Source organism: Lathamus discolor, chromosome 7 (genome assembly GCF_037157495.1).
Source record: "Lathamus discolor isolate bLatDis1 chromosome 7, bLatDis1.hap1, whole genome shotgun sequence".
Lineage (NCBI taxonomy): Eukaryota > Metazoa > Chordata > Aves > Psittaciformes > Psittacidae > Lathamus > Lathamus discolor.
The window spans coordinates 18764179-18791811 of record NC_088890.1 but is presented as its reverse complement, the minus strand read 5'-3'; the positions used below and the strand labels follow the sequence as shown (position 1 = coordinate 18791811).

General features: G+C 47.2%; 1 protein-coding gene across 3 annotated transcripts in view; it reads left to right on the top strand.

The window, feature by feature from the left end:
- Positions 1-27633, top strand: part of CADPS (calcium dependent secretion activator) — a 210575-nt gene that overhangs the window by 16630 nt on the left and 166312 nt on the right. For all 3 annotated transcript variants that reach the window (XM_065687841.1, XM_065687840.1, XM_065687842.1), the window contains exon 2: positions 23270-23383. In XM_065687841.1, coding sequence (XP_065543913.1) covers positions 23270-23383 — 114 coding nt within the window. The remainder of the gene's footprint in view (positions 1-23269; positions 23384-27633) is intronic.

Here is a 27633-nt window from a genome sequence, read left to right as displayed (position 1 = left end):
TGAGGAGAGGTGGGAGGAAGGTGCTTGTTTTGAAGGAGAAACATCATTTGCTGTGCTTCACCTGCCTGGAAAGAGACAAGAAGGGGTCCAGTTTGGGAATAAGGTAGAGCAAGGGATCAGTGCATCCCAAGGATAGGACACTGCTATGCAAGGGTATGGTGGGTATTGAGCGGAAGCCCATCCAAATCGCTGGCCCAGGTGTTGGGAGTGTGGGCCTTGTACCTGATGTTCTTGGTACTGTGATGCTGGCGTGGAGGGATGTGTTCCTCCCCCGTGGTTCCTTCATTTAATAGAGAGCACCAGTGATCTTATTCCTGTCTCCTTATAGGAGCAGGCTTAGAGGTCTATTCTGTTACTAAGTTTATACTGAAAAGCTTATTTGTTAGGTGGTTTTCCCTAAGCTTTTTAGATACAGACCCGTCATACCTCACTGTTTTGGGTGAAAAAATACTGGAAGTACTTAATGTCCTTTTTTCTGGACTCCAAACTGACATGCAAATCTTTTCTCTCCAAAGATATTTAAAACCAAGCATCATGAGGCTGAAACTGTGTGCAAGGAGCTCCCAGTCTCCAGGATTATTCAGAGATTTGCATATCAGAAGGATGCTGAAACCAGTTGCCTTGAGCTTCAGTGGAAAAGTATTTGATGGTACGTGGTATCTTGCAGATACCTTCCCAGGCACCGTCCTGTATCAGTGTACTTTTCCATCACTGATGCTATCAGTGGCCAGAGCTCTCTGCTTGGCTTATAGCCATGCTCTTATTTAAGAAACCAAGGCAAGGGGAAGAGAGGCTGAGAACAACCTGTGCAGGGAAGGTGCTTCTGAATCCGTGATGGGCTCTACCTCTTTTCTCATCATGGAAAGAGATGCCAGTGGCTGTGCTGGGAATGTTCTGATGTTCAGCGCAGGCTACGTGATGTCTCATTAGGTACCTGCACAGAGGGCTCATGGGTCAATACCTTGTTATAGAAATCCATGTGTCTGGCTTGCCTTTCTGCTCTCTAATTGCCACCTCCTTGCTTCCTATCTGCATCCAGTAAGCAAGCTGCTGTGATAGTTAATTACTTTTCTGGGTTGAGTGCTGTATTATAGTCCGTTCTGTCAATACTAATTGTTTTATAGAAATATGAAGTACCACTTTCCCTTCCCTCCAAGGACTTTGAGATGCAATATGGGCTTTAATGATATCATTTGCCCTTCTGTCCAGCATGAGTAGGAAAATATGATCTCCCATTTGCATTGGGCACTTAAGGTTATCTTTTGGAGAGCCGTGAGCACTCTGCTTTTGGGGTCCTTTCTTGTGCGTCTCCAATAAAGCTCTTTCCCTGGTACCTTGCTGGTGGTGTGTATTTATAACTAATCCATCACAACCAAGATCAGAGCAATGACTGTCACTTATTCATTAACTCCATTCCTTTCCTGGGTGGGGTTCCTTTTTGCTTTTCAACCTTTGGTTTAATACAGAGGTTGTACAGAAGAGTAAGTAAGTAAGAAGTGTCTGTAGGTGGGCATCTTCCGAGAGTGCACCCAGTAGTATGTGAGGGTATTGCATAAGGGAAACTTCTTGTGCATGGAAAATGACAGCCCTTGGTGTTCAGTTTTATCTCTGCTTCCACTGGCTTTTGGTCAAGAAGAAACCACTGGTGATTATTCTTTGCAGGGGGATTTATAATTTTGGATGTGTGTTTATTGCTCTGGAGTAAACACCAGATAAACCCACACTCATTCATAATTAAAGCAAAGTAAATTCAAATATGCCCCAGGTTACCCGGTGTGTTTGCGGTGACTAATGTTTTGAGGCTGTGCTCTGCTTCTCTTTGCCTCGCTGGAGGCTTTGCTGTTAGCTTTTGTCATTGGCAGTATTGCACAGAGCAGGATGAACTCCCAGGTGAGCACCTGAGATCTGGGCTAGCTGTTGTGCAGAGATGAAACAGGAAGCAGGGAAGGGCTCAGTGGTAAAGGCCCTGCCATTGGGATGCTCCAGACCTGATCCCCACTGGTTTGTGTACCCACAATTTCCTGCAGAAGCCTCCAAAAACTGAGATCCATGTGTTGGTTGGCAGAAGGGTGGTTGGCAGAGCCATGTTCTCAGTGCAGCAGGGAGGATGAGAGGTGTCTTAGCCCTTCACTGCGTAGCGCCTCCGGTGTGGCATGTGCCTCTGAGTTGCTCCACATAGCTGTAGATGCATGCCTTGGCACTTGGATCCGAGTTTCATCTGCTCTTGGCTGGTTGCACTGGGCAAAACGAGATGGGCTGTGTAGGAGGAAGGATGGATGCAGGGGTTGATGGCATTCCTCTGTCTTCCCAGGGATTCATGGGGCAGAACCATACTTAATTAGACTTGCTTTCAAAAAATAGTTGAACTTCTTTTGCTATCAGTGCTTCTCAATGGCAAGCATGGGAGGGCAAGCAGCCGTGGATGTATTATAGACCCACAGGTGAAGTAAAAATGCTCTTAGACTGGGGACTGGGAGGTGGGAATCTGATCCACAGTTGAGCAGTACCAGATGACTGCCAGCTATTCCCACCACACACCATAGTGCTGGACATCCTCGGTGCATCCTGGTCAGGCTGACGATTCTCTGTTGGAAGTCTGTTGAACGCAGGACAAGACTCAGTGGCTGTCAATGCAAGCCATGAACTTGGAGGTGACCCAGTTTTATCTCTGGAGCGTGTCATGTGGGATTTGTCAACAAAGCTTCCTCCAGTATGGGCTGAACCTTTCCTTTATTCCATTAAAATATGGGGGGGGGGGGGGGATGGAAATCAGCTTTTTTAGACTTGGCCTTTATCTTCTTCACCTGTGGTGTTGATGGCTGGCTGTTTTTGTGACCATAGATTTGATGTTAGACTTGGAGTTCTCATGCAAGGACTTCCCATTCCAGCTCGGTGTTCTTGGTGACTTTTCTGCTGGTTTTGTGTGCAAGCATTCAGCAAAGTTTGATGTAAGGCTGCTGTCACCTGCAGAAAGTCCTGTTTTGTGACCTTAAACTTCATCCCAGCTTCAGACCTGCTCTGTCAGGGGCTTGAGTGTCCTTGCTGGCCTATCACCCGGGATTGCTGAAGGCTGCATGTAAATTGGTCTCTGAGAACAGTTTTTTGATCTCGGCCACAAATCTTATTATGGTTACATCAGGGAATGGAAGCATGAGAAGCCGGGTCATTGCTTAAATGTTAGCATTAAAGGTCAAGTTCAGTTGATCTTTAATCCTTTGACAGCAGCACTCTCTAGTCTCGTACACCTGCAACTTCATGTGTGCCTACAAGGGCATCAGCAAGAGCTTAGAGATCAGGCACCAGCAAGGCCAGGCTTTCCATCTGTGACTTTTCTGGTGAGGAGAGGCAGGAATGTCTCTGCTTTCAGTTTGTTTTAGGATGAGAGCCTGGAACTGCTGTTGCTCAGTAGGACCCAACACTGCTGCTTTGTGCCCACCATCAGTGAGATGCTGTGCACGTTGTCCTCGGTGGGAGTGATGGCACCTCGCTGTTTGGGACCAGCACCTGGAAACCCATGGCAAAGCACCCACAGGCTTCAGTGGGAGTGGGGCCAACTTGAGGCTCTGGGACATGTATATTGGGAGGATGTGGGGCCGCGTGCTTTGGAGGTGAGAGGCTCCCATGCACGGACTTGGGGATGTGCCACTAAAGATATCATTGGTTTCGTATTCATCTCCTGTGTTTGCAAATCTTGGCGTGAGCCTCAACTTCTTCTGTTAGTATTTTGAGGCGGTTTCCTTCAGTTCCTTATTAAAATGCATCTGTTTTTCCTCATTTGGAAAGATCATCTGTATCAAAAAGCTAATGATCACAATACCTGGCTCCCTTTTCCCCAACAGAGATGACAGCAGTGATATAAATCATCATGTTGCTGATTGTAAAATTGCTACCTTCAGGCACGTCTTTATTTTAGGGTTGGATTTTTTGGCTGCCACAACTTACAAGAGAAAGACAGTTGGAAATATTCTTTTTAATACATAGTTTTCACAGCTCTCAAGTCTCTTTATCGAGTCAAGCTGCTTTGGCTGCCAGGCTGGAAAGAGCAGAAGATTAAAGTGCCTTTCTTTAATATGCAGCTGTGCATATAAGTATATTGTGGCTTTCCTGAGGTAAGATAAAGTCATAAAGATTTCCTGGTGGGCTTTTGCATTGCTCAGCTATTGCATCCTTGCTGCAGTAGTCTGTGAATATCCTTTCCTTGGGACTTTTTGCTCCTCTGTTCTAAGCCCAAATCACATTCCTGCAGTTCCTAGTGTGGTTGTTGTGGGACTGTGGACCTTCCTAGCGCTGAGGTGCAGCAGCTCCAACAGGGCTGGGACATGCAGAGTCGTGCTGGGAATTTGGATTTTGGTTGTTAGCTTTTGGAGTGAAATCACAATGGGGTTTTAATGCAGCATCATATGGAAACACTAAGGACTGGGGATGCTTTGTTGTGGTTTTCCATTTTAATGGATTTTATTTTCCTCCCACCTATGTGGGGAGAGGGAAATGCCTGTCTAGGAAAACCAGGAGCTGCAGAGAGTATCGGGAACGCCACCACCATCTGCCCACCTCCCAAACAGCCGATGTCTGCGCTTGGTGCATGACGCCAGCAGGCCCTATCGAGGGTATGGCTTGTATTTAATTCTGCGTTACAATCCCTTTAATCTAGGATTATAGCCAGTTGTTTTCTTCATGCAGGGTGCGTGCTGTCAGATAAAAGCAAGAGCAGCTGGGAGGAGGAGAACAGCTTTGAACAGGGGCTGAAAACCTTGAGTATCTGTAAATGTGTTTGTCAGAGGCATAAACCTATCTCATAGAAAGAGTCCAGGCAGGTGCAGGGGCTGACAGGACCCTCCAGCTCTGATAGATGAAGACCCTGGGAAGGCAACTGGTTGCAAATGAAATAGTAATTGCTTTCCCCCCACTGAATGAAATCTTCTCTGAGGCGATTACACAGATTACAGCTTCCCACTGCAATGTACCAGAATAAATATAGCCTCTGCCTCCCGCGGGGGCTGCCGCAGAGCAGCCCTGGGCTGCGGGGTGCCTTGTGCGAGGTGCAGCGGGTACTTGGAGTTGAGAGTAGGAATCCTGTATGAACAGGGCTGGGAGGATGTCAGCTCCCCGATCTTCCTTCCTCAAAGCAGGATTGAGTATGCCCAGGTTGTCCCTGGTAGTGTTAGTCCCGCCAGCATGCGGGGACAGGAGTGGCTGAGTCGCCTCCTCCTGTGCATCTGCATTCATATTGGAGTGGGGCCTTTTACCCAGTATCCAGCCTGGTTTCCTCGCTGTGCCACATGCCTTTAACTTCTTGTCATGGACATGGGGCATGAATGGTTTTCTTCTTTGCAGCAGATTTTGCCATTGCTTTGAGGACTCGTCAGTTCCCACAGCCCTTCCTCAGGCTCATGTTACTTGTCCTGCTCCTGTTCGCCTTCTCAGGGTTCCTTGGGTAGTCAGTGCCCCCAGGGTGCCCCTTCCCTGGCCCAGGGGAAGGAGGGCGCTCCCTCTGCTGCTTCCCTTGTCTGCCTATCTCTCTGTGATGCTTTGGCTCTTTTTTACAAGATACACTTTGCTCATGCTCAGCCTGCAGTCCTCTCCACCGACAGCTGAACAGCAGTGTGCAAAAGACTTCATGCACCCCCAGCCATGCCCTTTAAACATGTTAAGTTTAAATCATTGCCCTCAATAACGGGTACATTTTGCCCTCTTGATAATTGGTGGTAGATGCCACTGTGACTGAGGCGCAAAGGGGACTTTGCCATGCCCACAGAAAGTTGTTTTCCTTGCTTATCACAGCATGATTTAACTACCTGGCGTTGTTAGTGTTGTTTGATTACTTTATGTGCTGCATAATTCCATATACAGTGTGTGCATGGTAGTCACATAACAACAAAGCTCTCTGAAGTACAGGAGTTAACGTGTGAGTGTCACAGAGGTCCCTTTGCACTCTATTTAGATCCTTTCCAGAACAAAAGGAAAGGAAAAAACAAAACCCAAACCCCAACATTTCAAAATGCAGCTCTCTTCAGTGTGTGGTAAAAGATAATGTGTTGTGTGGGCTTGGGCAGTGCCACATGATGAGCATCATGCTGGGCAGCACAAAGCTGTGTCTCTTCCCTGCAGCAGTTTGTGCCCATGAAGAGGCTGGCTTTTCTGAGGTGTTTGAGCTCATATGGGCAAGCACAGATAGAGCGGGAGCGTACAGCCCTCTCCCTCCCCTGCACCCAGTTTGTCTGAATCCCATCGGCACAAGCTTGGGCTCCCCTCCCAGAGCTCAGCATCGGTCTGTGCCCAAGGGATGCAGACTTATGTCCCTGGCACAGCCTTGTGAAAGGGATGCTCCTGGTTCTCCTGGATTATGTGAGTTAATTCGAGTTACGAGTTCCTTAGGGCACAGGCTCATGGGAGGTTTCTTTACTTCCATTCTGTACCAAGTGATACAAGGAGGCCATGATAGTTTGGTTACCAGCAGCAAAAATAAACCTTGAAGCTGACCTGGGTGTGGACGGGACAAGGCTTATCTGGGAAGCACAGGATGCTGCAGAGGTGTCTGTAACCAAAGGGATTTGAGTGAGCTGTAGGGGAGCATGCAGTAATGAAGGCGATCTCAGTGCCATCCTCTCCTATCAGAGGAATCGGCAGGGATAAATATTCCTCTGGCTCAGGGCTAGTTAGTTTAATTCAAGGTCTGTTGCTCTTACCAGCAGTTCAGGCAGAATTTGATGTAGTCAGCTAAGCTGCTTGCTTAAGTGATGTCATGTTGTTATGCCGCCTTTTCCTCTAGTCTGGGTTTCTGTAGTGCAAGTAACAGAACAAAATGATCTGTTGCTGTCTGTGGAGAGCTGATGAGAAGTGAGTGGTAGAGGTGGTGGGGAGACACTTCAAAGTGCCAGGGGGTCTGCTGGGAGGACCTGATGGCTTTGCTGCAAATTGCAAGAGCCAGGGATGTGCCAGCAACTCGCCTCATGTGGCGCGCTTGATAAATGGCCACCACAGGTCAGCACCTGCTTATTAAACTGTTGTGAAGAAAATAACCTTGACACGTACTTTATCTGCTCACAAAGCGCCGTGGTTCGTATCTGGCTTTTTCTCTAAAGAATAAAAATACACATTTATATCTTGGGGATGAATTTTCCCTAATGGCGTGTGCAAAAGCCTCAATGACTTGTAATGGTCGACTTTTCCTTCTATCTGAACGGCTGGACCACAATGGGGGCTGTAAATTAGTACATTTAAAGTGGGATTTCTTTCTGGAAAGATGCAATGATTGTATAATTGCTGTCTGCTAAAAAACCTGATGAAAATAAGAGCAACTGCCTTTCCTTTGGTATCATGAACTTACGAGGCAAAAATAACACTGAGGTATCCCTCTGGAACAGAGGTAGGCGCAGCTGAACCCCAGGCTCTTGATGTGGTGCTGTGTTTGAGCAAGGGTTATTAACTTTTTCTATCAAAATCTCTCTTTCAGAGATTCTGAGCTTCAAGGGGTCTAGAGTGAGTAGGACTTTACAGGCTACTTGAAGAAGATGTTTGTGTGCATTTAACTAGGAAGCAATAATACTTTCTGGTTGCTTGTTACAGAGCTGTGCAAGTGAAGCTAGATTCAGCAAACAAAAGACTCCTGAGCAACAGCTTCTAAGACCCTGTTCTTCCATACCTGTAGTTTTGTTATGGATCATCTTATGTTTCTTGTTATATTATCTTGTGATTAATAGAATCATAGAATGGTTCAGGTTGGAAGGGCATCTAGTTCTTTAGTTCACGGACACCCTCCACTAGACCAGGTTGCTCCAAGCCCCCTCCAACCTGGCGTTGAACACTGGCAGGTATGCGGAATCTATACTTGTGATCTGTCTTATGTTTTTGCTGGGGATAGAAATGCAGCCTCTGTGCTGCATCCCAAGGATCTTGGTGTTGTTGGCAAAGACTGTTACTGGAGTAGCCACAAGAAACGCTATGGTAGCCACCTCATTCCTTCAGGCTTGCTCCCAAAGGCTGTAACTGATCACCACATGGATGCTGTACCTGGGTGGACTTTGCCATTGCTGACACCTCACTGGCTGTTTTCACTGCTCCAACTCCCCATCCCAGCTGGGATCCAGCCCTTCTTTGGAGCCTCTGGAACTTGAGTCCTGGCTGCGTTCTCATGTGTCGTGCTGCCACTATCATTTGTGTGGTGCAGCTGCTGGGACTGGCTTAGTGCAGTTCTGTACTTATCAAAGGTGATCATCGAGATTGGAGGCTTTGTGGCTTCTTGACTGCTGCTTCTGTCAGTAGTTCTATTAACACTAACGGAAATCACACTGGCATCAGCAGCACAGCACCCCCTGTGCGGGGCTCCGCTCTCTGACAGCGTGATGCTGCAGGATTCACAGGAATGGGATGTCAGAGGTATTTCTTTCTGTGTCACACAGATTGTACTGCAAGGGGTCTTGCTATCACTTCATATGTACTGTGCCAGTTTATTGTTCTGTGTTTCCTTTCTTGGGAAGAGCCCATAAATCTAAAGAGCGTGGTGGGGGTTAGTGCTGGTTCTGCAGGCACTGAGAATAAGGGAAGAAAAGCCTTAACTTCCATTGAGCTCCAGCCTTTGACATGATGCTCCCAAGGGTTTCTCTGCGGCCCTCTGCAGCCACAGGGAACATCGGTCTCTTTTCAGCAGCAGCCCCCGAGCAGGGAAAGCAGCCTGTGTCACCCACCCAAATGTGAGCCCGTGGGTAAGAGGATTTGAGCAGAGAGCTTGGCTACCAGCGCCATTCAGAAGTCTCCTTTGTCTTCCAGTCTGGTGGGTGCCTTGCTCTTAGTGACTCATGTTGGGCAGACTCTGTGTTTTACAAGATAAGCGTCTTTATTCTATCATGCTCTTGCTGCATGTGTCTGTCTGCTGTTAGCCTGCAGTGTGGCAGAGGCATCTATCTTTGTGCTGGTTTTTCTGATTTTTATCTTCAGTTTCTTTGCTTCTCCATTGCATGTGGATGAATCGGGCTTCGGTTTGCTTGCTTAAATTACATTTCTGTGAAAGTAGTCTGAGGAATCAATCACAAAGCTCAACAAAATAGTACATGTTTTGAAAAGAGGTGGTCACAGTTTAGAAGATTAAAGGAAATAAAAACATCTTTTTGCCCCTTAAATTTAAGGGGAGTTAAGGTGTACCCCAGGAAATTGCAATGTCAGTTGTCTTTCCCATGCTAGCATAGGCACGCATCAACCAGGAGCGACTTTCCCAGCAGCAATACATTTGGGCTTGGGGAGCTTTGCTCATGACAAAGACTGACTTTGGAGCCAGTGAGGGGACAAATATCTTCTCCAGGACTGGAGGTGTCACTTTTCTTCTGATGCTGAAGTTCTCAGGTGACTTCCCTGGCTTTTCTTTCCAAGATTTCGTATGGAAGAAGATGTGCTGCTGGGTTTTGTTTGCTACAGCATGTGTAATCTCCAGCTTTCCAAGCCCACAGCCAGGGTTTCAGATGGAGCCTGGCAGCGTTCTCTGCTGCGTGGGTCAAGCCAAGTGCTGAAGCCTGGCTGGGAGTGAGTTGGAGGTGGAACAAAGTTTCATGCCAGTGTGTGCTTCTCTTGTGAGCGTGGGCAGGATGCTTGCCCACTCAAGTAACCATCATGTGTGGGTCTCTGATGGTTGGGAACTGCAGACAAGGAGGGGCTGAATGGGAAAGTAGTGCTGGCATCATTGAAAAAATCCCTATAGATGTGAAAGCATTGCTGCATCAAGGAGCACGGGCTTGTTGATGCTGCTTCATTGGCACTTTCCCTTCGTACACATCCCAGCCTTTCTGGACAAAACCTGCTTGGCCACGGTTCAGCTTGCTCCCCTCTTCTCTGTGAGGTTTTGGGGCCAGAGGGGCTTCATGAGCTAATGAAGCTGGTGCTATGGGGTTTGTCAGCACCCACCTTCACCTGCCCACCCCGAGGGCTCCCTGCTCCCTCCCCATGTTGCAGTGCTCCTCCCTCACCCAGCTGTCAGGGAAGCTTGCTGCCATTATCCCAGAGGGATGTGAAGGCATTGTCTTCGAGACAAGCATCAATCAGGGACGCCTCCTCCCAAGCAAGCTGTGTGGGACACTTTTGCAGTATGTCTTGGGACTATGTGGTTGGGTAGAGCGATCGCTGTGCTGGTGCCTGCCCATCAGTTAGCACCCAGAGTGAAAATCCATGGTTCTCTCATTCAAATAGATGGAGCCTTTTCAGGTAAAAGACTGGATTCCCGGATACTCAGTTCTGCAGCTTTTATTTAAGCAATATTTAGTATGTTTTCCTTCCAGCGTCTGCAGGTAGCAGTTATCTCTAACTCTTGGGCGTAGGCTGGGACTTCTAATAGGAATGAAAAAAGTAGGAATAAGGGAAAAGAGAAGCAATCCAGGCTGTAGGCTGAGGTGAGTTGGAGTTGCTGGGACTGTGTGTCAATGTGCTTGCTACAGCACAGCATGGGATCTGTTTGGTTGGGATCAGAGCACACAGCGTCCTGTGGTCCAGCTACCACCAAGCTCCAGTGGTTCCTCAGACTTGCTGCCAGGTAAATGAGAGCAGACTTGCTGCATTGTGCTCATTTTGGGACCTTATTTTCCACTTTTTGTGGTTTTGACTCTTAACAGTTTCAGTGACCTCTTCTACTGCTCCTTGGAGCAGAAGTGGAGTTCCAGGATGGAGACTGCTCCATCTTTGGATCCAGTAGGCAAATTCCAGCACAGCTGCCTTTTACAAAGAATAATTCGACTTTCTTTTCCTCTTTCTGCATGCCCACGTGTTTTCTGCTCCTACAAACACTCCTCTGAAATTACATGCTTCAAATCTGCAGAAGCTCTATTGCTTTTATGTGGGGGTTTCAACTTGTACTCACGATGTGCAGACAAACTCATTACCAGATATAGTAACGGGTTCTTTCCTCCTGCCTTGTAGGACTGTGCTCTGCTACCTCTGCGCACAGCCTGCTCTCCTCCCTCCTTCCAGGCTTTTTCAGCCAGCTTAAAGTGGCATAAGAGACATAGGAAGCCTAGGTTTTGGGCTTGGACATCATACTGTAGGGGTGCATTGTAGAAGGTATCTGCTCCATCTCCTACATCTCCTTCTGCTGCAGGTCACTGCTCTTGTAGCATCATCTCGCAGTTCTTCCCATCCACATGCACGCAACTTGCAGCGAGTAAAGAGCAGAGACAGCTCATCTGATTGGAAGGGGATTGCAGGGGGCAGAGCCCTCCCAGCAGAAATGCCCAGAGCTCATCACTTAAAGCCCTTCAAGTTTTCCTGCCTAGAGCCTAAAGAAGAGGAATGAAACTCTTCTTTTTTGACCGGCCTTCAATATACTGCACTGCACAGGAATCCTTAAAGCAGCTTTCCCAGCTTTAAATGAGTTTTGGTAATGTATAGTCTTGCGTTTTTGGAAAGGATCTTTGTGTAGGGCCATATGCAACTGTCGTACTGAGAATTGTCAGTCTTTAGGTAGTTAACATATAACAGTGCTATCAAACTTGCTTTTTTCTGGGTTTGGTAGAAAAGCTGGATATTTCAAACTAATATCTCTCACCTTTGGCCAAAAAAGGCACGGAAGGCCATCAAAGGCACAAGAAAAGGCTTTATGCTTTGGTTTTTTATTACTTCCAGCTGTGTTGCAGATGGGTGCTGGGGAGGCAGGCTGGACCAGAGCAGGTTTGGCTGGATTTGTTTGTGCCAGGGAGCCAGCAGGAGATACTTTTGCAGTTGGGTCTGGCTGCATGGGGCTGGCTGGTTGGGTCATGCTTTTTGGGGTGTTATTTAGCTCTAATTAAGCTCGGCAGGAGGCGAAATGCAAAGGTGACCAATATGCCAGTCTAGAAGCACCAAGGGCAGAGGGGTAGACACTTGAGGAGCCAGGATGTCCCTCTTGCCCCAAGGAATGATTCAAGCACGTGTTGATTATGGCATTGCTCCTTACGCTCTCCCAATGGGGTTTGCTATGGGGAAGATCCCAGTACCAAGCTTTGCATGGCCTGGATGCCTGACCCTGGTCTTTCCACTGGCTCCCCAGCAGATCTCCCTGTGTTGCAAGGCTCAGACTGATCACTGCAGACCCAGAGCCTGTCAGCCAGCAAATGGCCTTTCTGTTATCTTAAAAACCATTACCGAACTCCATGCCTGATCTCACACAAGCAGCTAATTGTCCTCTTTGCAGATGCCAGCGTGGGACCTGCACACGCGGCATGCACGCTGTGTGAGCACCGCAGTGAACGTGATTTTCCTCGCCGTGTTTCATTTATATTTACAGCCCAGAGCTGAGAAAAGGCCATTGCTTCCTGCAGCCTCCCCTGCCAAGTGAATGATGTGCTCAGAGTTTGGGATTCTGAGCTAACCTAGCCTCAGGGGGTATGTCCCTATGGGGGTCTCACCCAGTCTCTGTGATGCCTCAGACTGTTTGCAGGATTTGCCCTTTTCAATTCCAGTCCCTTGGTATAAACCGGATCCAGAGTCTAGGGCCGTGGCTAATTGTAACAGTGCCTTTCCTTAAAGTAAACAATAATCATAATATCACTGCAGTGGAACCATGTTATTGCAAATAATGTTCCTTAATGTCTTTGAAGGAGCAAACATTCATTCTCAGTTATTTTGGGTACATACCAGCCACCATGCAAAGGTATATTCCCAAGTGTCTGCAAGTCCCAAGTTGAAATGCAGTTTTCCTGCAGTAGTTTGCTGCCTCAGAACAAACTACCTTTTACCAAACTTCTTCTTCCAGCTCCAAACAACATGCCCTTGTAAAAATGTGAGACTACTCACTTTAGCAGGAAATGTGAGGAGGAGGAGGAGGTACACTGCAGATTCACACCGTTTCTCTCTTGTTTTTCCGTCTAGAAACAAATTCTGTTCTGGCTTGACTGATTGCTTGAACCTTTTTCGAGTGTTTTCTGAAAGAGGCTGGATCAGAGATGGGTTTGGCTCTTCAACAGATTTTCAGGAGTGTTTTCTTTCTTTTTGCTTGTTTCCTAGTAATAGCACATGCACAGAATAAGGGAAAATTTCACACACGACAAGTGGTACTTAGCCAGAGCCCCACCGTGCAATAGGTCAGGTCTCTCGATGGGCTGCTTTGAAAACATGCCTTCTGTGGAAAAGAGGTTTTGCTCAGACCTGCATCAACTTCTTTTTCCCCACCACCAGCCCAGTTTGAAGCCGTTTTATACAGCAGCTTTCTGTTTTGAGGGGCTGGTGGGTACATGCGGGATGCCCATGGCAAAGTCCACCCAGGTACAGCATCCATTTCAGCCTTGTCTGCCTGGAAGCTTCTCTCCATTCCTTGCTGTCTTGTTCAGTTCCATCAGAGATATCCCCTCCCCTGCTAACTTTGCCAGGCTGAAAACAGCACTCCTACAGAGGCTGGGGCACACCAGGAGTCCGTAAGTCTCCATTCATTTGTCTGTCACTTCTGCTCTGTAAGAACTGGGTTTAAAATAGCTTGTGACATGAAGGAGAGTCAGAGTTTAATGGTGAAAATGGTACAGAAATAAGTACAGTCGTGGTGGGTGTACTTTTTGGGGGGATTTTTGTTTGGAGATCTGAGGTGTTGGTAGATCTTTAGCTCTGGTTGTTTGATGTCTTCAAGTCAGCAGGAGCTGCTGTATACATTAACCAGGAAGGACAATTAGCTTCTGCAGCATGTAAGGCCTGCCTGGAGTGGGAACATAGAGCTGGCAATAGTTAAAATAGTGATTTTAAAGTGTTTCTCTGTAAGTGGCTTACTTCTCTTCTTGGATGGCCCACCACCCTAGTTCTGTGAGAGGCTTTTCATGCATGTAGCCACTTCTGCAGAGAAGTGAAGTGCTGTTATTCTCCTTCCACAAAAGGGAGATGCAGCACAAAAGAAGCAGAGAACTGGGCTGTTGGGCGCAAGGACTTGCCTGGGTCCTAGGACACTGACCTCCTCTGTGGGGGACCCATCAGCATAGACCAACTTGTGTTCTTACCCCATCCCTCACCCATTTTTTGGACTCAGTTAACTAATGGGTATTTAGCTGTCCTTAGGTTGTGCCTGGGATTCCAAACACAGGATATACCAAGCCTTGCCTAGCCTCTAAAGTAGTCCAGGAACAGAGATGCTTATGTAGCATCAGCAGCAATATGGGCTACTGGTCTTCAGAGTACTGTACTGAAACACTGACGAGGGAGGCGAGAAGAGGTTCTTCACTGTTAATGACTCCTCAGCAGGGGCTGGCAGGGTATCCCTGGTCAAAGAGACTTGGGCCACATCAATAGTACACGAGTAAAACTTGTATACGATGAATTGTATACATTCACTTGTATACAGTTACTTCTTTTGAACACCTGGGTGTCATTTGTCAACATGCCTGTGTAGCACTTGCAGAAGATTTTGCACAAAGCTATTTTATTATTAAATGAATACGGGATCAGCTATTTATTGCAGGTGATTGAACTGAAAGATGTTACATGCCTGTCTCAGGAGGCTTGGGGCTTTGCAGCCATTGGGCAATAGATGTGCAAGCATCCATACCCCAGTGTGGCTGTTTTACTTCCCGTGTCAGTAAGGCTGTAAAACACCCCAAGTTCTGGAAGTTACCCTCAGAACATTCTGAAAGAAATATTAATTCTAGTAGCTTTGTTGCCCAGCCTGTCCCGGATTTCTCCAAGGGACACACCATGGGTGACTCACAGGAGATGACCTATGGTATTCTCCATCTCCACACCATGCCCTGCCACTGTGTGGCACGCCATGGTGTTGAAGCACAAAAGTATGCGAGGTAATGCCTCAGAGCTGTGTCACATCAACACTCACAGGCTTCAAGACACCATGTGTTGTTTTCTGTCCAAAAGAGAAAGAGAAGGAGTGAAAAATCTTGTTTTTCAAGACTTGCCCGTGAGGCTCAAGTGGAGAAGGAAGATCTTCCCTTGGTCTTCTTTCCTGGGCTAAGTTATTTTTGGAGGTCTCAGAGCAGCAATGGACTGTTCGTACCGCACTGGTGGAGCGAAAGGGCAGAACGAGCCATTTCTGTTGCATTTGCAGAGAGCTCCTATGCCAGTTAAAGCAAACGTGACTTGGCCTGCACCTGACCAAGGCCCTTGCTAGCAGGATTTTCCAGGGGGGACTGTGTAAATAGTTGTGTTGATGGCCCTCGAGACTTGGGATTAACCAGGAAGGAGGAAAGAAGGTGTTTGGGCCACACAGGAGGAGAGAAGCTAGTTGCAAAGTCCAGCACTTGGGGGAATAAAGGGATTTGTTTCTTGCCTTTGGAATGCACCCACAGGGGCACACAAAGTTGAGGGGCTTTGTATGTTGCTCTGCCTGTATTAGAGAGCCTCCATTCTCTTTGCACCCTGGTTTCAGTGGGTAGCTGCATTTTAATGTTTTTATGGGTTTGTGTTTTGTATTGTGTTAACAGAGCAGCTACCAGAGGCAGGGTGGTGCTGGGCTTTCTGCTGAAAGCTGCTGGATCACGAAGATGTGTTTTATACCTGGTGGGCGAGCAGAGCTCACCAGGCGAGGCTCCTGTCACAGCAGAAGTCACCAGGGATGCTTCTGAGAGCAGCAGTTCTCAGCCCATGCTCAGTCATTGGCCTAGTATCTCATCACTGCTGTTTCTTGCTTATATTTCTTGCTTATATTTTCTCCATTCTCCTGAGATCAAATTCATATTTTTATTAATCAGTCAAAAAATATAGGGGCATGATTCTGTTTGATCATACACAGAAAAACACCCAGCAGGGCTGGCTTAGTCTGTTAGATCTATTGCAAACTCACCCTGCTAATGGCTTGCTTAAGTAAAATAAGATCAAAGCTGGGAGAAGTTCCAAGTTTTCTGTGCCCTTGTCGGGTGGCTCCACCTTGGGGTTATCCACTTGCACATCAGCTGCAGGGGGGGGACCAGAAGGGAGAAGATAGAGATGACAGGAGACTTGCAGACAGGAGCAGAAGTTCCTGAAGCTGTCAGAGCTGCTGCTTCTGATATGTGTGGGTTGATCTTAATGGAAAAGGGGACCTTTTGCAGGGGGGACATGCAGGGTTGGCATGTGAGCATTGGATGGACGTAGCTGGTGCAAACAGTAATAGCAAGTGAAGAGTGGCAACGATCTTTTGATGTGTCTACTTACATCTATGCTTGCCATGTTGTGGCAGGTTGCAGAGGGAAGACGTATCTTGGAAAGTACAAGGGAGAAGGGTGACGTAGCAAAGGCCAAGTTCCCACATCATGGCTTTGCCTTCCTCTTTTGGCACTGTGTTTCCGAAAGGAAAAGCAGCCATAATAAAGTTTTAGGCCTTTTATATATGTCAAGCTGTGTCTAGCTGGCAGAGAGCATCCTGGAGAAGTGCACTCAGGGTTTGAGAGGACATAAAAGAGCATCCACGTGTTTCAAAGAGTGACTTGAAGCCTGTGCTTTGTCTCTTTTGATAAAACTGCTACTGGAGTGGTGGAAAGGAAAGATCTGCTCTGCTTGATCTAGAGGTTCTGTACCTGCAACTGGCCTAACTCAAGGGATTGATGTATTACCTTCCCATTACTTATCCAGCAATACTTGAGCCTCTTTAGAGAAGAAATGTTCCAGCAAGTGCCAAAATCATTTACACTCAGTGTTCATGCTGCAAACCTGCTGGATTTGCTTCTAATAGCAGAGGTAGTGAGAGGTTCTGGCAAGGACCAGAGCTGATGCTGTGATAGGGCACTGGCTGGGTGCAGCTGGGCAGAGGAGGGGGCTTCCTTCCTTCCTCTGCAGGCAGCTCTGGTGGGTTTACTCACCCCTTCAGTCCTGTTGCTGAAGCAGACATTTACCATTAGGTCAGGAAATATTATTCTTGTGTTTTCAGGCTGCTCGAGTGGGAGGTTGGTTCTCCTCTGAGCTGCAGATCAGTGCTGGGCTGGTGCATAAGGACCTGGGGGCTGTTTGTGTTGCTTGTGCCCAAAACCCAGCCTGATTTCTGAGTGTGGTGCAGGTGGGTACGTAGGAGTTTTGCTCCTTGGAGGGTCTGTATTGCTCCGACCCATCCCCAATATCCCAGGTGGGCTGAGCAGGCAGGGCACGAGCTGCTGCAGGCAGAAGGGGTTGTGCGTGCCTTTCACTGCCTCATGTGTAAACCCAGGCATGGTGATCACAGAAGTCATTCTCTCTGCAACAAATCAACTCTTCTGAGAGAGGAGAATGTGGCAGCAGGGTTGGTGGCTGGGGATGTGACCAGTGCTTTTCTTGTTTGCCATCCATAAAGGATGAGCATGGCTGGAGAAGAGGGCAGGCAGTGTGGATACACCAGGGTCTGTAAATCACAGACAGAGGCAGAAGGCAACAAATCAAGTGCCCACAAAGAGGGAATTGTATAGACAGGGACAGATCAGTGGGTGTGCACACAGCGATCCACATCTGGTCAGACCGTAAGGGAAAAGGATGTGCTGGCTCGGCACCCCTGGAAAGATGTATTGTGGCTGTCAGAAACCAAAGCGCAAGGAGCTCTCGCTGGTAACAAATATTAAGCTTCTCTGAAACAACCAGAAAATACAGCGTTAGGCAGCTGGGAAAAGTCCCCTGAGACTGGCAGTTAATACTGGTTGCGTATGTTAACGGTGAAAAGCTGTTTGTGGAGGAGCCGTGTCTGCCCAGGAGAGTGGGCGCACCCGAATACTGGGGTGTGAGTCACCCCCCGTGTGGTCCTCTTTCCTATTGGGGAGTGGAAGCAGCATGAGCACAGGAAGAATCTGGTGTGTTTTCCCAGTGCAAAATACCCTGCTGGGGTTTTAATACTCTCATGCCTATTGCTGGAGCGTCTCGCCTCTCCCTTGAGGCCGGCTTCAGCTCCCCGCACCTCCTTCCGTCTCTTCCACACTGTTCGTGTTGTGTCTGGTTTCTGACTGTGGAAGCGGTGATGATGAGGAATTCTCCTTCGGTTGGTTTAGCTTTTTCCTAAATCACCTGGTGCTGAGGTGTAATAAAATATTTATTAGCTGTTATGAAACCAAACCCAGAGCAGCGGCACAGTGAGCAGTTAAATATTCCTCCTTGCAGTGGTACCCAAACAGGAGGAGCCCTGAGGAGCAAGAGCTCTGTGCTGCTCTTGTTCATGTGCTGTAAGCTGGTTTCTCTAGACAAAAGGCAGAGGTGCTTCCCCTGGGAATTACCTGCGGTCCCCAGCTGAACAGATTCCTTTGGGAAACGAGCAATACTGATGGGCTGAGCCATCAGGGAGCAGTGCCATGCATCCTCATGCCCTGGTGACAGGGCACACTCTTCCAGTGTTACGTGTAAGGGCACTGTGAGGCATCAGTGGACCAAAATACCCAGTCCGTGCTCAGAGGTGTTCAGCGTGGCAGTAAAGGGGATCAGCTCTCTCCCACAGGGATACCTTTCACTTCGAAACCTTTTGCAACCTCACTTGAAAATCTGCAGAGTTCAAATCTGACTGCTGTTCCAGGAGCTGTCACATGGATGGATGTGGCTTTGTTCGCTGGTTTGAGTGCACGTACAGCTGTGGATAGGTTATTCTGTAGCCTGCCACTGACAAATCAGCAGTTAGCCCTGAAAGATTTGGCAATCTACAGTCTGGGATGGCCTGTCCTTGAAAATCTTCTGTTAGACATGGTACTGCCATACCATATTGTAGGTTGCAAGGGACTTGTGGAGGTCTCCGGCCCAATTCCCCTGCCACATCCTCTCTGGTCCCATGTCTCGGTGCTGGACCACCCGCACTGTGACATTATGCAAGAATTCATATAAAGTCTCATGAAACTCCCCTTTCTACTGTCTTTCAAAGCATGTCATCTGTGGCTCTTGGGCTTCTAATACTGTTGATATGCATCATACAAAGCTTTGAAATTCAGCTGTCCGATGAGTGCAGATGATCTTGTTTTCTTGTGTAAATTGACCTTGCAGGTGTGAAAGTTCAACGCAAAAGAGTCAAAATCTGTAGAAGTTGTTCTAATTCTTTGAAGTCCAAAGCATGTAAAGCTGAGGCTCTGCTTTGAGCCTGTCCCAGTGTGTGGGGCAAAACCCAGATCCAGCTAACATTGTACTATTGTGAAACGTACCTAAGGGGCGAGCTATAGGGCCACGCTGTGCTCAGATAGAACAAAGCACTTTGGAGAGAGGAGGGATTAGTGAGGCACGCTGCTGCGTATAACTTCTTCCAGAGAACTTCTCTGCAGCAAACAGCTCCTCTTTGGAATGCTTGTGCTGTAGGCGAAGGAGGCTGGAGATGATGCACAGAGATGGAGCCAGCTGTTTGCTGGAGAGGGTGCCATAGTGCTGTGTGTTCAGGTTTATGTTCGGCTCCAAGTCAGATGGAATATGTGCAAAAATAACACGTAGTGAGCAAGCTGCTGGTGAGCATTTGTCCCGAGGAGGCTGGTGCGCTGTTTGCTGAGATCTGCATCAAGCAAATGCAAGAAGTTGCCTCTGTGATTTGTTTATGACCATGGCACATGGCAGAGATGTTCCACCCTGTTTCTGAGGTCACTGCATTGTGCTGGGCATGCAGCTTCTCTTTAGAAAGTTAGACCAAGAAGGTAGGAATCACTGGTATGCCCACATCGGGTCACTGGTGAGCTCATTCCCATAATTTAGTCCTGTATGGAGAAGACCTCTGCCAAGCTTCTTGTAAAAAGCCATGCAGTCTTCTAGGGATGCCAGCCCAAAGCTCCATGGGTGCCCTGCCTGATATCAGGAATTCTTCATCACTGCCTCAGATTACATTTTCTGATATGCATGTGTATATCTGGCAACTGCAGTACTCGCTTCAGACAGATAAAGGCTGTGAATAAACATACGCACCCCACAGTATGAACTCAGGAGAGGCTGCTTGGGTCCACAGCTTCTGTACGCAAGCAGGGTGTTCTGCAGCCTCTCAAATGCAGTAATGATTATTTCCTTAACGGCTGTCATACACTGAAAGCAGTGAGGGAAGGTAAGCAGAATAAACCTCTTCCATCCACCACAGTGCTCCTGCTTACTCCCAGTTCTTTCCTTCCCTCCTTGCATCTGGATCTGTGTTTCCATCAGGGCAGTGAGGCTCTGCCCCCCACCAGCCTCACCCCCACGAGGGTTTCACCTCCTGCCGTAGCTGGTGCAAGGGCCATCATGCTGTTCTGATGTGCTTTGAAGGGGAAGTAATTCAGTTGTTTTCCGCTATTTGTAAGCACACTACGGCAGGTAACTGAGACGTGGTTTGTACTGGTGCCTTGGTGGATCTGCAGAAGCTGTTGGCTTGTTTCATATGGATTTCTAGCTGATTACTCATGCCTCTAATAGCAAGAGATAAAATAACACCCCTGCCTTTAAAGCACTTAAGCTTCCAGGTTAGTGTTCAGAGCATGGACTCTTTTAAGCCTGCAGATGGGTTGGTGGCATTGCTTGCCCCTGCTTAGACGTGCTGGAGTGTGGCATTGGGGCTGAGGCTGCTACCATGTGCTGGTCCTGCCTCCACCAGGAATGTGCTGCCTCCTGGTGCCCAAGGGGCACTTCTGGGGCTCAGCAGCGATGCTCTTGGAACTTGATGGGGAGGGGAAGAGGCATAAAATGGGAGGTGTGGAGCATTTGGGGCAGATTTTGTTGACCTGCAGGTCTGGTCCTCTCTGCTGATGCTGCCTTTCTGCACAGGGCACCTGCTGCTATGCTGCAGAAGCTAAATTTAATGTGAAAATAGTTTAATTCTCGCTCAGATCGACTGCTTGCTTGATAACACATCCGTGACAATGGCGCAGACACAGATCAGTGCAGCAGTGCTGTTTCACGGTCTGGTGGCGATGGAAGACTGAAGGTGCTGTTAAGCAGAGGACTGGGCTATGCCGCAGCCTGATGTGATCACAGAGGACCTCCTTTTCCCTGGACAAGTTAAATACTTGCATAAAGCTTGGATGTGAGGAGGAGGCAACTGCTGCTCCAGTAAAGACAAATCCGATGATTCATTTCCACAGCCCTCAGGAGCTCACGTGTGAGCTGCGTGTTGGGAGTTTCTAGGAATTTCAAGGAGCGTCATTCATTTTGAAGGTAGCCTGTTCAGTATTGAGGAAGGAGCATAAAATATTGGTACTAGATGACATTATGGGAATTGAGCAAGAAGGACTTCCGGAGGTTGTCCTAAGGCATAACTTAGACAGTAATAATGATAAAAATGCCATGCATTTTAAAATCCCAAATGAAAAGCCTCTTGGCTCACGGTATCTGTGCCCTTAGTATGTCTTTCCTTGGGCCTCAACACCCTGATTTCAATGTTACCTGTAGTTTTCCTGTTTCTTTTCTTTGTTTCTTATGGCCTCTGTCACCCTGTTGTGTCTGCCTGGCATTCACAATGGTTACTAATACAAAATCATCAATACATTTAATTAACATCTTGCTTTTCCTTTCTTCCAGATAATTAAATGCTTAATAAAAATAGATCTAGCACCTTCCCACAGGTGTTTCCCACTCGATCCCTATATTGTCTCTGCCTCCTCTTATTGCTGACCCAGTTTTCTTTTAAATTCCATCAGCTCAGATAGGCTTGGAGCCTGCTTTACACCTGATGCTGTGCGCATTGCCCAAGGGCTCGTGATGTCTAGGGTGCTATTGGCAAATACCAGAAGTTTTAGTTGCCTGGGGTGGCAGATGGATTCTTAGAGCCAACAATTAGATCCTGACAGCATTAAAGCAAGGAGCTTTCAGGAGTGCTTTTCCACAGGGCTCATTGCAGATGGTACCCAAAGCTGAGGTGGAGCAGGTTAAAGGGATAGTCCTTGCTCCAGCCCTGTGATGCTGAACCTTGTTGCATGTGTCAGACTCTGTGATGTTTGTGCTGCTGTTTTGGGACTGTCAGGGTGGTGAAGGCTGTTCCTGCTTTTCTGAAGCAGAGCATGTTGAGTCTTGCTTTATGCCACTTTGATGAACACCTCTCCATAAGCACCAGGATAAACTAATCCCAGATTATCACATCAAATTGCCATTGCTCACTAGCCCTCCTCAGCATCGTGTTGCAGAATTAATTATCAGTATTCATGATGTTTGTTACTGCAGTACCTAAACAACCCACATGGCACATCATCTAGATCTAGTGATATTTATTGTTGCATTCTCCAATTGGTCCCTCTCCTGCTTTTTATCACTAGCTGAGTTTACCAGGCTTCGTTATGCTGTAGTTGTTTGAGTCTCCGTAGCTTTCAGTACTTTATTCAAAGCCATTTAGACACTTAGAGCCATTAATTTTATCTTTCTCTTCCATTTTAATGGGCTGATTTCTTCTGCTGGCGCACAAGTAAGAAAAAAGCACTCTTCTCTAGACCTTTTGGTCGTTTAGTAAATAGTTGTCCTGTTCTTACTGCTGTCTTTTCCCTTGAAGTTTGAAGCTGTTGTACATACGTCTTGTTTGCTTCTTTCTCTTTTGGCTAAATTAATTCTTAGCCTCAAACCTAGCGTAGCCCCACCGCAAACCAGGCACAACTACATTCAAATCCCTACAGGCCTTCAGAGTGTTATCTGCATCATAAGATGCTGCGCTGGCATTGCTGGTACATGACTTATGTGCTTGCTGTGACTTTGTGTTACATGCTAAAGAAGTGGGTTTTTTTAGCTACATCTGGTTTTAAACTGACAGAGAAACTAGGCAAAATAATGGCAAGGCTGGAATAAACCCTTGTTAACTTTCTGTTGATGCCATTGTGACGAGCTAGAGCTGTCTTGTAAGTTGCACCAGCCCTATGCTGGACAGAAAGTGTTTTGAGTTTCAAAGGAGACAACAGAAAAAGTCCTTGCTAGGATAAGGAGAACATTTTTGCCCCCGGCAAAAATGGCATTAAGTTCTCTCACCACTGGTCCTGACTGGTGTTTTATATGTGGCAAGCCAAAAGAAATAAACAAGGGAAAAACAAATAAGGGAAGACCAAGGCCCTGGAGTGCTGCTGCGTGCTGTCTTCAACAGCCAGCTTGAAAGATTCAGTGGTGAAACCTCGTCTTCCGAAGGGGAGGAGAGGCTAAATGGGGAAGAGATTGCACTGGAGCAGTCTCTTCCAAGCAGCCTGCTTTTGACTTAGGTATAGCTGAAGTGGTAAAAGTCCTTTGTGTGTTTTTGTGGTGGCAGAGATGCTTAGAAATGATATTCAGCATGACTTCAGGTGTTCATGATGCTTAAATGAACTTGCCAGGGTGAAGAATGCGTGTGTGTGTGCACCCACGCGTGGCTGATCCAGAAGGTGTTGCTGCTGTCCCCAAAGGAGGGTGGAGATGCACTTCATAATCATCCCCATAAGATAGTACAGGAAAATTAGTGTTTGGGTTGTTTTCTTTTTCTTCATACATAAATCTTTCTTGACTAATTTTCTCCTTTTGACATGTTTTGCAGATAAGCAAGCAGCAGCTTCAGACCATCAAAGATCGTTTCCAGGCCTTTCTCAATGGAGAAACTCAGATTGTGGCAGATGAAGCATTTATAAACGCTGTCCAGAGCTACTATGAGGTAAGAAGAGACAATACAGCATACGTATGAATCCCTGTTCTCACCCCTATTCACAGATGGGATTAAGTTCTGAAATAATGGATTGCCCTTTATCAAACAGCACGAAACAAAGGCAAGCAGAAGGCTTCTTATGTATGGTACATCAGGTTTGTGAGGTTCAGGGTTTGAACATGCAACCATACAGCAAACTTGGCAAACCCTACACTCTGGTGTATCCTATAGCTTGATTATGGGGAAGATGACCCTTCTTGTATAAGATGAAAAATATCTTCCTGGTACTTTTAAGCTGTGTACTTTTAAACTAGAGAAGACGGCACAATATAAAATAAATGTCACATGCTCCCTGTGAAAAATACCAAGAGAAAACTGAGCAGCACATTCAGCTCCTGGTGAAGCTATTACGTTGCATCTGACTGACTTTGGGATTTTCAGCCAGAGTCTTGTCTTCTCACTTTAGATGACAAGTGCTGCAAAGCAAAGGGGAAAGGAGGAGGATGCGCATCTACAAAACTAAACGATGCCAAAGAACGTGAAGCATCATTCATACTAGTGCAAAAGAATAATTATGCATGTCTGTCTTTTTGCACCTCTTTGTATGCAGCCCTTAATGCTGCTTTTCATATCCTTTCTCAGAGGGAAAGAGCTTCTGTTTTTGAAGGAAATCAGTGCTTGTGATTTATATGAGTGTTGCTTATTTTTTTGCTAGCCTTTCTGCAAACCATTTCTCTTTTCTCCCTAGAGCTATTCTGTCATAAAAGGTGAAGATTTTGAATTGCCTACATAAAATATTTCTCTGGAAGTGGAATCTAAGAGGGGATCAAAATCAGATACTAAAACTGAAGAGAATTTTAACTGTATAAAAATTGGCAGCAGCTGCTTCTGTGTAAGGAAAGCACAAATTATCTCTGGATTAACTCTATTACACCAGCCTAGTAGTTACTGCTCCATCATTCTCTCCACAGGAAGGAAGCTGAGAGTAATTTACATCTCTTATCAGGAAAGAAATTGCCAAGGGATTATCAGTTTATCACAGCTTCACCAAGCAGATGCTGTCAGGGAAAGCTTTCAAGATGACCTGAGCTGCATTTTAGGATGTAAGAGGAGTGTAATCTGTTCCGATAGGACTGTTGGGCAGGAAAAGGGAACTGCTTAAAAAGAGGCAAAATACATCCCTGTTTCATGGATGGGTCTGGCTGAAAGTCTTCTAGACTAGGTCTAGAAATCCTGCGATGTATAATTACCCCAGCTGATCCCTTACAAAGAGCAGCTGATCAGCACTAGATGTCTGCATACCCTGTGTCTTTGGTTCAACTGGACATTCCACTGGCTCTGGCCTATATAAGCAGGCCACGAAAGTGTAATGCATCACTCTGTGTCCTTCCTTTTTTCCTTTTTAACTGTTGGTCTCATTTAATTTCCAGACATGTACTTTCAGCTTCTGTGCAGCTGTAGCATCACCACGTGTCTCTTTATCAGCATCATCTGTGCTGGCACCAGGCAAAGCCTCTGCCCCCTCTCAGAGCCTGAGCAGTGTTCTCTGCTGATGGTCTTTTCCTTCCCTGCAGGGAGGTGCCCACCCTAGATTGAGCCATGGTGCCATCACAGCAGATCCTGCTTATCTCAGCTCCTGCAGATCTCAGTTTTGTGCAATTTACTGTCCATTGGATGGGCACTATCTAGAATTTGGCATTTGGGCAGTGATTTGTAAAGCTGCCGGATAGCTTGGAAAATACTAAATCTGGGGGTTTTGCTCAGCTGAAGCTGGCCATCTCTGTGCAGGACATGGCTGGTGTTTCTAAGAGGTCCACAAGCACTGCAAAAATAGGTTCATTACCTGGGGAATGTTTGGATTTTGGTGGTTTCTGTTTGTTGTGTTTGGGTGCTGTTTGTTTTCTGGAGATGACATTGTAGGTCAGGAATGCATTTGCTGTTACCCTGAATGTGTTTGTATGTGTTTCTCCTGTTAAATCAGCTGTCAAGGGGTAAGCATGTGGTTGCCAGTCTTAGAATTGTTCAAGGTTAAAAGCTTGAATGATCTGAGCAGACTGCTGCTGGTGTACAAAGCACTGCTGTGCCTGCAGGAATGCTGCAGACCTGTGTGTGAGGTCCAGCACACTCTAACAGACACTCCAGAAGAGCTTTTTGAATGTCCTTTTACTTCCAATGAGTAAAGCGTCTGTCAGCCAGCGCTTTATGCATCAGCCCTTCCAGTGGGTAGTATGGAAATGGTTGGTTAGACCCACGTCTGCTCTGCTGTGGGCAGATAGAGCTGGGGCTGCACGCGATATGTGGGGCTCCTCTATGGATGTGGCAGGAGATGCCTGACCCAGCTCAGAGGTCAGCTTTCCTGTGTGTGTGCTGGTGTATGCACCCATGCCAGGGTTTTGCTCCAGCGGTTCCTGACTCCTGGTAGTGCTGCGAGGCAGCCTGACAGCCCGGCGATGCTCCGGGTATTTTCTAAAGAAAGCAGCTCGCTCTGCAGGACAAAACACCTCTTTTATCTTCCTTTATCTTCCTATTTCATGGCCTTTTCCTCCTGCTTTGTGGCTGGCCGGCTCTCCTTCGTGCCTGCCTGCTCCCTGCCAGCCCCAGCCCCTCTGCTGGCTGCTGCTCTGCACCCAGGGCTGAGGGCAGGTGGGGAGTCAGGTCCCTCTGCTTGCAGTCTGTCTACCCTCTGATGGGGGTGAGGACTGCAGATACCTGCCAGCACCAGCGGCTCTTATGAGAAGTCATTTGAGCTGTTGTAAAGGCATCTGGATGATTACAGAGGGAAAAGCAAGAGCTGAGGATGCTGCAGTGTGGCCATTCTCCATGACCTCCCACCGCTTCTCACAGTCATTGTGCTGGGGACTTCCTTGGCTGTGTTGGGAGCTAGGATTTTGATAGCTCTCACCTATTACTTAAAAGCACCTGCACACGCTGCATTTAAACTCTAAAGAAACAACATGCATGCTGATACCACTTCATCGTGGAATAAAGAGGCTGCTGGTGACATCTTGGCTATCCTGTCTGCAGGGAGTGCTCCCCAGCATGGTGATGTTGAAAGGAAACAGCCCAGTTCTTAGCAGCAGCATTTTGGGGCTGGAGCAAAACCCACTACCACTGCCAACAGATGCCTGTGCCATCAAGTGTCTGGGAACATGGAATGCCACATTTCTGAGTGGTGTTGAAAGGAAATCTACCATGTCCTTAGGTCATCTTCAAGCTTTTTAATTATTGAGAGCTGACAGATACACCCCTCTGCTGGCACAGCTTCTTCCCAGCCTGCTGCATTCCTTGGTTCTCAGCATCATTAGTAAAACAGTAATTGTTACTGGGCATTGATTGCTCTCCTGTATTCAGGGCTCAGGAGATGAGAACCAACACAATATACCCCTGTCCCTCTCTTGCCCTTCAGCTCTGTGTTGCTCCCATGGCATCGCCTGGTCTGCAGGTATCTGTTAGGTTTTGACCCTTCTGCTGCTCTTGCAGTGGGAAGAGCACCTTCATCAAACACCTTCTACCTCCCTCCTGCTGTCAGCATTCTGCACCTTGCATGTGCTCTCTCTGCAGAGCCTTCTGAGGCAGCCTCAACCCATGCTGAACCATCCTGTGCTATAGCAGCAGAGCTGGAGCAAGAAGGGATTTGGCCTCATCTGTGGCCATGCCAGCTTTTGGTGATCTGGGTTGCTTTGATGTTTACCCATCAGTTCGTAAAGATGAGGCCACTCATCCTTGTCCCTTCCCAGGATGTTTTAACAGTGCTCTTGCAGTGCTGGTTGCCCAGGCTTGAAACACTAGGGTACGGAAGAAGTGGGGACATAGATGTTATTTAACTGAAGGTAACAATAAACTAATTAATGCAGTGCCATCTTGTGACACTGCAGAGATCTCTGGTGTAGTAGCTTAATGTAGGCCTGGTCCTTGCAGTGGTCAGAGGTTTCCCAGATGGATGGGATGCTATTCAGATAGATACAGTGCTGTTCACTTGAATAGTATAACTGGGCTCCCTGTAATGGGGCAGAACTTGGTTAGGTGAATGCAGTTGTGCAATAACTTCCTTATTAAAACCTTTGCTAGAGGAAAATATAATCCTGCTTTCCCAAAGGGCATTAATGTGTCTGGTGAGGTGCAACCACAACATCTGAAGTCCTAATTGCATCAAAATGCTCAATTTTAGCGGACACAAAGCAGAAGCTTCACCTGATTTCATTACACTTCCCAGGGTACAGCTGAAACCTCTGTCCATGGCAACATGTGGTTGTTGAGTG